This window comes from Rhinatrema bivittatum, chromosome 10 (assembly GCF_901001135.1).
Source record: "Rhinatrema bivittatum chromosome 10, aRhiBiv1.1, whole genome shotgun sequence".
In the NCBI taxonomy this organism is placed as follows: domain Eukaryota; kingdom Metazoa; phylum Chordata; class Amphibia; order Gymnophiona; family Rhinatrematidae; genus Rhinatrema; species Rhinatrema bivittatum.
The window spans coordinates 76,433,325-76,443,042 of NC_042624.1; the positions used below are offsets into that span (position 1 = coordinate 76,433,325).

Below are 9,718 nucleotides of genomic sequence, written 5' to 3' on the forward strand. Positions count from 1 at the left end.
CAGAGGGCTCACAATCTAAGCTTGTACCTGAGGCAATGGAGGGTAAAGTGACTTGCCCAAGGTCAGAAGGAGCTTTTGAACCCTGGTCTCCTGGTTCGTAGCCCGCTGCTCTAACCACTAGGCGTAAGAATGATCTATTCCTGATGTTGTACGTGACCTTTCAGAGACCATGAATGACACCTGAAGAGAGGAGCTAGGTCTCACTAGCTCATGTACATCACTATCAATTGATAATTCTAACGTTGATCAAACAAAAGGTATCACAGATTGCAAAGATTCTGGCTTCCTTCAGGACCCATATGGCTACTAGAATAATGGCGTAATAATTATAATGTTAAACTGTTTTCTTCTGCCTGCTGAATAAAACCTCCTGTGTTGTCCAGATTCGGAGATGGCTATATCGTCACGATGAAGGTCCGAGCACCCAAACCAGGCTGTCCTCCAGACTGCACCCTGGTGGAAAAGTTCATACATGCGAGCTTCCCTGGCAGCCTACAGAGAGAGAGGCACTATAATATGGTGCAGTATCAGATGTCGTCTTCCTCCCTGGCCAGGATCTTCCAGCTGCTCATCTCCAACCGGGAGAGTCTGAACATTGAGGAATACTCAGTCTCACAGACTACTTTAGACCAAGTGAGTAAATATAGGCACTGGGAGGTATAAAGGCATTTGAGCTGGAAGTAATGGAAATAGAATATGGTGGTTCTATCATGCACAGAAACTCTTAACTTTGCTATAAACAAGAGAAATGGATGCATGGGTGACATGGAAGGTGGTTATTGATAAGTGCTTGTCACAAGTACAGAGCTGCACTCTGAGGCAAGAGGAATATATAGGAGACAAGAGATCGCTCTTTATTCTTTCCTGACATGGTGCACTTGTCATTTTAAGCCTTCTTACAGATATAGTACCTGCTGAACACGAGATATAACTAAATTTGGCACATGATCTCTCTTAGCTTCCAAAGAAATTGGCATTTTCTTTTCAGTGATAGAATAGCCAAATCAAACTGAAATGGAAAATGTATAAAATCAGATTGGTTTGTTATTACTGGAAGTGTTCCCAGGAGGCAAAGAAAAAGAGAGAGACCAGAGACGACATTCTACCCAAGGACATACCAAGGGCATGCTTGTGGCAGCATAAGAGGGAGCTGCACTGACACTGGGGGCTGTAGGGAGCTGCAAATAGAGAAATAAGTAGTGATCACCATTAGAGTATTGTAGGAACAATAACCAATTCTACCCAATAAAATCACACTACAAGTTCATAACGCTACTTAGAGCTGTGCCTCATCATGGCTAAAGATAGCCGTATTTATGCTCAGACGGTTCTGTTTCATTACAGGGGTTCTTTGATTTTTGCCCTCTGCAGGTGTTTGTGAACTTTGCTAAACATCAGACAGAAGATGAGGCTCTCCGTCTACACCCTCGGGCAGCTGGAGCCACACGGGGGGTGAAGGTAACCCCTGCACCATCTTCAGAGGCAGCTACTTAAAGCTGCCCAGGAGCTACTGACACAAAGAACTGCACAGATGCCATACCACAGAGAGCACTGGCAGTACAGCATCAGACCTTGGGGCAATCTCCTTTCAGGCTTCATTTTCTAAAAGATTTATGTGTCTAAAACAGTTTTATGCATGTAAATCACCTTTTGAAAATTATTCGAGGGGTTCACATGCACTAAAGTATGCATGGAACCTGATTTTGCACATACTTTTGTGATTGGCGGCAAAGGCATTCTGGGGATGGAGGGGGGAGGGGGCAGAGTAGGAGCGGGGAAAGGATTTACATGCATGATTCAGATTTTCAAAAATATGCATGTTACTCTGCGTGCACAGAGTTACGCCTGCTCAAGATCAAGTGTAGCTTTGTATGAGTAGTATGCTCACACTTGCAAGGGGACAACTCGTGAGTATTCAAAGTGGATCTTTGCGTATAAAAAGACTTTAAAACTCTGAGCTAAAGTCTGTGGGTGATTTGCAGAACGTATCCACAAACTTCATCCTTATACAGGCTGTTTAGATGCCCTGCTAAGGTTTCATCGGTGATCTTGACATCACTTTGGAATCCAACATCGATAATTGCATAGGAGGAACATGAGGGTGGTAAGAAACCTGGAAATTACTGAAATTCAGCATTGCGGACTTAAATGTTTACTTTGTCATAATATTTCCCAAGGCTATATAATAACATACAGTGCTGTATATCCCATATTGTAATTAATTAAGGGGCCAGTTTTTGGTCACTGCTTTCTAACCTCTTACTGGGTTCTCTCCTAGAGCTGTATGCAGGGCTCTGTGATGCAATGGATTTTGATTTAATTACTTTCCAAATCGACACTCAAGGCAAATTATAAATTCAGGTACAGTTGATAGAATATCAGCCTGCTGAGGAAGGAACCTAAGTTTTTACTTGCTGGATTTGAACCCTGGCTTCCCTGGTTCTGAGCCCGCTGCTCTCACCACTAAGCCACACCTTCCTGGATCCTCTGCCAGAGCCTTCAGAGGCAGGGAATCACATTTCCTTCTGGGCACCAAGCCCCTGGGTTATTTGCTTCTGAGTGAGGAATATCGTGTTATATTCCACATTATGTGCATTGGGGAAAGCTGATTTGTGAAGGCAGTCATCCTGAGGATCTTAAAACTGGGCCGCCTTTTGTGGCATCCATTGCTAATAAACACGGAACTCCTTAAAAATTATTCACAGTCTTTTCCTGTTCAAAATGAAAAAAAAACCAATCTCAAGACACTTCTTTTCATCCCTCTGCCCCTGTGCTTTATGTTCCTGTACAGGTGGATATTCAAAAAGGTTTGTCTAGGTAATTTTTCGTGTTACCTGGACAAATGTAACAAGATTTGAATATTTCCTCCCTTTTGACCAGGTACATTTTTGTCCAGCTAACTCCTTACGAAGAAGAAAAAAAAGCCATGGTGAGGGAGACCCTTCTGGATGGGGTGGCTACGTTTTAACTGGTGAGCACTGTGATTCAGTGCTACCCCGCCAAAATTAGCCAGCTAAGTCTGGTTGGAAAAATCACTGACCCTAACTTTAGGCAGGTTTCTTCAGCAGCAGATTTCTTTGGTTACGTACCGTGAATATCCAGGTAAAATGACACAGGTAACCTGCCCGCTCAGTGACCCACTGAATAAAGACCTCAAGTATTTTTAATCTTCATTTTACTAAGTCATTTACATTCCAAGGCAGTGCCCCAAAGTTTATGACATGAATTTAGGGGAGCAGTTAGCAAAACTGTGCAGGCAGGCAGAAACCCAGTTCACCGGTACTTTTCCCTGCGGATGGGAATATATAAGTGTACATGTACCTTCCCTTTGAAACATGCAGAATGGAAAAGTACCTGCAGAGCTTTGCACTTGCTTTTCACTGCGGCTACCTTTTCCGGCCTCAACAATGCATGTAGTTTTGAAATTGCAACACTAACTCTGCTCTTGCCTCCCCTGATACAACCCCGCCTTGAGGATGCCTCCACAAAAATGTGGGTAAAATGCACCTAGTTTTACCTGCCTACGGAATGGCCAGTTTTCAAAAAAGCCCTTTTCCCCAGGTAAATAGCCACTGGCACAGGTCAGTGGTTTTTATATTTGCTGTTCCTGCATTCACTAGAACGTATTTAGACCATGATGCCATTTAATAAACCAACAGAAAAAGAGGTCATCATCATCCAGGAGCTTACACATGCAAAAGAGTCCCTTCTTCAGATGATATCCGTTCCTCCACCTCCCACAAACAGTATATTTTATTCAACATATATATAAATATATATAAATATATATATATATATATATATAACGGTATATAAAAGCTACAAATAAATAAATAAATAAATAAATATGAGGAAAACCACTGGGACAGTCAAGGCAGCAGGTTACCATGGGCATCAAACATGAACAGTGGCCTGGAAATCCAGGCTCTGCTTGGTCTGTGCTGGCATTACCATGAGCATCAAATTTGAAACAATGGCCCGTGAATTCCAGGCTCTGCTTGGTCTGTGCTGGCGTTACCATGAGCATCAAATGTGAAACAATGGCCCGTGAATTCCAGGCTCTGATTGGTCTGTGCTGGTGTTACCATGAGCATCGAATGTGAAACAATGGCCCTTGAATTCCAGGCTCTGATTGGTCTGTGCTGGCGTTACCATGAGCATCAAATGTGAAACAATGGCCCTTGAATTCCAGGCTCTGATTGGTCTGTGCTGGCGTTACCATGGGCATCAAATGTGAAACAATGGCCCGTGAATTCCAGGCTCTGCTTGGTCTGACCTGGCGTTACCATGAGCATCAAATGTGAAACAATGGCCCGTGAATTCCAGGCTGTGATTGGTCTGTGCTGGCGTTACCATGAGCATCAAATGTGAAACAATGGCCCTTGAATTCCAGGCTCTGCTTGGTCTGACCTGGCATTACCATGAGCATCGAATGTGAAACAATGGCCCGTGAATTCCAGGCTCTGCTTGGTCTGACCTGGCGCTACCATGAGCATCGAATGTGAAACAATGGCCTGTGAATTCCAGGCTCTGCTTGGTCTGTGCTGGCGTTACCATGAGCATCGAATGTGAAACAATGGCCTGTGAATTCCAGGCTCTGCTTGGTCTGACCTGGCGTTACCATGGGCATGAAATGTGAAACAATGGCCTGTGAATTCCAGGCTCTGCTTGGTCTGACCTGGCGTTACCATGGGCATCAAATGTGAACAGTGGCCTGTGAATTCCAGGCTCTGCTTGGTCTGTGCTGGCGTTACCATGAGCATCGAATGTGAAACAATGGCCTGTGAATTCCAGGCTCTGCTTGGTCTGACCTGGCGTTACCATGAGCATCAAATGTGAAACAATGGCCCGTGAATTCCAGGCTCTGCTTGGTCTGTGCTGGCGTTACCATGAGCATCAAATGTGATACAATGGCCTGTGAATTCCAGGCTCTGCTTGGTCTGTGCTGGCGTTACCATGAGCATCGAATGTGAAACAATGGCCCGTGAATTCCAGGCTCTGCTTGGTCTGTGCTGGCGTTACCATGAGCATCAAATGTGAAACAATGGCCCTTGAATTCCAGGCTCTGCTTGGTCTGACCTGGCATTACCATGAGCATCAAATGTGAAACAATGGCCTGTGAATTCCAGGCACTGCTTGGTCTGTGCTGGCGCTACCATGAGCATCGAATGTGAAACAATGGCCCGTGAATTCCAGGCTCTGCTTGGTCTGACCTGGCGCTACCATGAGCATCGAATGTGAAACAATGGCCCGTGAATTCCAGGCTCTGCTTGGTCTGACCTGGCGCTACCATGAGCATCGAATGTGAAACAATGGCCTGTGAATTCCAGGCTCTGCTTGGTCTGTGCTGGCGTTACCATGAGCATCAAATGTGAAACAATGGCCTGTGAATTCCAGGCTCTGCTTGGTCTGTGCTGGCGTTACCATGAGCATCGAATGTGAAACAATGGCCTGTGAATTCCAGGCTCTGCTTGGTCTGACCTGGCGTTACCATGGGCATGAAATGTGAAACAATGGCCCGTGAATTCCAGGCTCTGCTTGGTCTGACCTGGCGTTACCATGGGCATCAAATGTGAACAGTGGCCTGTGAATTCCAGGCACTGCTTGGTCTGTGTTGGCGTTACCATGAGCATCAAATGTGAAACAATGGCCCGTGAATTCCAGGCTCTGATTGGTCTGTGCTGGCGTTACCATGAGCATCGAATGTGAAACAATGGCCTGTGAATTCCAGGCTCTGCTTGGTCTGACCTGGCGTTACCATGAGCATCAAATGTGAAACAATGGCCCGTGAATTCCAGGCTCTGCTTGGTCTGTGCTGGCGTTACCATGGGCATCGAATGTGAAACAATGGCCTGTGAATTCCAGGCTCAGATTGGTCTGTGCTGGCGTTACCATGAGCATCAAATGTGAAACAATGGCCCTTGAATTCCAGGCTCTGATTGGTCTGTGCTGGCGTTACCATGAGCATCAAATGTGAAACAATGGCCTGTGAATTCCAGGCTCTGCTTGGTCTGTGCTGGCGTTACCATGAGCATCGAATGTGAAACAATGGCCCGAGAATTCCAGGCTCTGCTTGGTCTGACCTGGCGTTAACATGGGCATCAAATGTGAACAGTGGCCTGTGAATTCCAGCCTCTGCCTCGTCTTGCTGGCGTTACCATGAGCATCGAATGTGAAACAATGGCCTGTGAATTCCAGGATCTGCTTGGTCTGACCTGGCGTTACCATGGGCATCAAATGTGAAACAATGGCCTGTGAATTCCAGGCTCTGCTTGGTCTGTGCTGGCGTTACCATGAGCATCAAATGTGAAACAATGGCCTGTGAATTCCAGGCTCTGCTTGGTCTGACCTGGCATTACCATGGGCCTCAAATGTGAAACAATGGCCCTTGAATTCCAGGCTCTGCTTGGTCTGTGCTGGCGTTACCATGAGCATCGAATGTGAAACAATGGCCTGTGAATTCCAGGCTCTGCTTGGTCTGTGCTGGCGTTACCATGAACATCGAATGTGAAACAATGGCCTGTGAATTCCAGGCTCTGCTTGGTCTGTGCTGGCGTTACCATGGGCATCAAATGTGAAACAATAGCCTGTGAATTCCAGGCTCTGCTTGGTCTGTGCTGGCGTTACCATGAGCATCGAATGTGAAACAATGGCCCGTGAATTCCAGGCTCTGCTTGGTCTGACCTGGCGTTACCATGGGCATCAAATGTGAAACAATGGCCCATGAATTCCAGGCTGTGATTGGTCTGACCTGGCGTTACCATGGGCATCAAATGTGAAACAATGGCCCATGAATTCCAGGCTGTGATTGGTCTGTGCTGGCGTTACCATGGGCACCGAATGTGAAACAATGTCCTGTGAATTCCAGGCTCTGCTTGGTCTGACCTGGCGTTACCATGGGCATCGAATGTGAAACAATGTCCTGTGAATTCCAGGCTCTGCTTGGTCTGTGCTGGCGTTACCATGGGCATCGAATGTGAAACAATGTCCTGTGAATTCCAGGCTCTGCTTGGTCTGACCTGGCGTTACCATGGGCATCAAATGTGAACAGTTGCCTGTGAATTCCAGGCTCTGCTTGGTCTGACCTGGCGTTACCATGGGCATCAAATGTGAAACAATGGCCCTTGAATTCCAGGCTCTGCTTGGTCTGTGCTGCCGTTACCATGAGCATCGAATGTGAAACAATGGCCCGTGAATTCCAGGCTCTGCTTGGTCTGACCTGGCGTTACCATGGGCATCAAATGTGAAACAATGGACCGTGAATTCCAGGCTGTGCTTGGTCTGACCTGGCGTTACCATGGGCATCAAATGTGAAACAGTGCCCTGTGAATTCCAGGCTCTGCTTGGTCTGTGCTGGTGTTACCATGGGCATCAAATGTGAAACAGTGCCCTGTGAATTCCAGGCTCTGCTTGGTCTGTGCTGGCGTTACCATGGGCATCAAATGTGAAACAGTGGCCTGTGAATTCCAGGCTCTGCTTGGTCTGTGCTGGTGTTACCATGGGCATCAAATGTGAAACAATGGCCCGTGAATTCCAGGCTCTGCTTGGTCTGTGCTGGCGTTACCATGGGCATCAAATGTGAAACAATGGCCCTTGAATTCCAGGCTCTGCTTGGTCTGACCTGGCGTTACCTTGGGCATCAAATGTGAACAGTGGCCTGTGAATTCCAGGCTCTGCTTGGTCTGTGCTGGCGTTACCATGAGCATCGAATGTGAAACAATGGCCTGTGAATTCCAGGCTCTGCTTGGTCTGACCTGGCGTTACCATGAGCATCGAATGTGAAACAATGGCCCGTGAATTCCAGGCTCTGCTTGGTCTGTGCTGGCGTTACCATGAGCATCAAATGTGAAACAATGGCCTGTGAATTCCAGGCTCTGCTTGGTCTGACCTGGCATTACCATGGGCATCAAATGTGAAACAATGGCCCGTGAATTCCAGGCTCTGCTTGGTCTGACCTGGCGTTACCATGGGCATCAAATGTGAAACAATGTCCCGTGAATTCCAGGCTCTGATTGGTCTGACCTGGCGTTACCATGCGCATCAAATGTGAAACAATGGCCTGTGAATTCCAGGCTCTGCTTGGTCTGTGCTGGCGTTACCATGCGCATCAAATGTGAAACAATGGCCTGTGAATTCCAGGCTCTGCTTGGTCTGTGCTGGCGTTACCATGAGCATCAAATGTGAAACAATGGCCTGTGAATTCCAGGCTCTGCTTGGTCTGAACTGGCATTACCATGGGCATCAAATGTGAAACAATGGCCTGTGAATTCCAGGCTCTGCTTGGTCTGTGCTGGCGTTACCATGAGCATCGAATGTGAAACAATGGCCTGTGAATTCCAGGCTCTGCTTGGTCTGACCTGGCGTTACCATGGGCATGAAATGTGAAACAATGGCCCGTGAATTCCAGGCTCTGCTTGGTCTGACCTGGCGTTACCATGGGCATCAAATGTGAACAGTGGCCTGTGAATTCCAGGCTCTGCTTGGTCTGTGCTGGCGTTACCATGAGCATCGAATGTGAAACAATGGCCTGTGAATTCCAGGCTCTGCTTGGTCTGACCTGGCGTTACCATGAGCATCAAATGTGAAACAATGGCCCGTGAATTCCAGGCTCTGCTTGGTCTGTGCTGGCGTTACCATGAGCATCAAATGTGATACAATGGCCTGTGAATTCCAGGCTCTGCTTGGTCTGTGCTGGCGTTACCATGAGCATCGAATGTGAAACAATGGCCCGTGAATTCCAGGCTCTGCTTGGTCTGTGCTGGCGTTACCATGGGCATCGAATGTGAAACAATGGCCTGTGAATTCCAGGCTCTGATTGGTCTGTGCTGGCGTTACCATGAGCATCAAATGTGAAACAATGGCTCGTGAATTCCAGGCTCTGATTGGTCTGTGCTGGCGTTACCATGAGCATCAAATGTGAAACAATGGCCTGTGAATTCCAGGCTCTGCTTGGTCTGACCTGGCGTTACCATTAGCATCAAATGTGAAACAATGGCCCGTGAATTCCAGGCTCTGCTTGGTCTGACCTGGCGTTAACATGGGCATCAAATGTGAACAGTGGCCTGTGAATTCCAGCCTCTGCCTCGTCTTGCTGGCGTTACCATGAGCATCGAATGTGAAACAATGGCCTGTGAATTCCAGGCTCTGCTTGGTCTGTGCTGGCGTTACCATGAACATCGAATGTGAAACAATGGCCTGTGAATTCCAGGCTCTGCTTGGTCTGTGCTGGCGTTACCATGAGCATCAAATGTAAAACAATGACCTGTGAATTCCAGGCTCTGCTTGGTCTGTGCTGGCGTTACCATGAGCATCGAATGTGAAACAATGGCCCGTGAATTCCAGGCTCTGCTTGGTCTGACCTGGCGTTACCATGGGCATCAAATGTGAAACAATAGCCTGTGAATTCCAGGCTCTGCTTGGTCTGTGCTGGCGTTACCATGAGCATCGAATGTGAAACAATGGCCCGTGAATTCCAGGCTCTGCTTGGTCTGACCTGGCGTTACCATGGGCATCAAATGTGAAACAATGGCCCATGAATTCCAGGCTGTGATTGGTCTGACCTGGCGTTACCATGGGCATCAAATGTGAAACAATGGCCCATGAATTCCAGGCTGTGATTGGTCTGTGCTGGCGTTACCATGGGCATCGAATGTGAAACAATGTCCTGTGAATTCCAGGCTCTGCTTGGTCTGACCTGGCGTTACCATGGGCATCGAAT

At 47.4% G+C, this 9,718-nt stretch overlaps 1 protein-coding gene across 2 annotated transcripts in view; it reads left to right on the forward strand.

The window, feature by feature from the left end:
• Positions 1-8,772, forward strand: part of ABCA4 (ATP binding cassette subfamily A member 4) — a 153,939-nt gene extending 145,167 nt beyond the window's left edge. For both annotated transcript variants that reach the window (XM_029617528.1, XM_029617527.1), the window contains 2 exons: positions 384-633; positions 1,372-8,772. In XM_029617528.1, coding sequence (XP_029473388.1) covers positions 384-633; positions 1,372-1,494 — 373 coding nt within the window. In that variant the 3' untranslated portion in view covers positions 1,495-8,772. The remainder of the gene's footprint in view (positions 1-383; positions 634-1,371) is intronic.
• Positions 8,773-9,718: the final 946 nt, after the last annotated feature.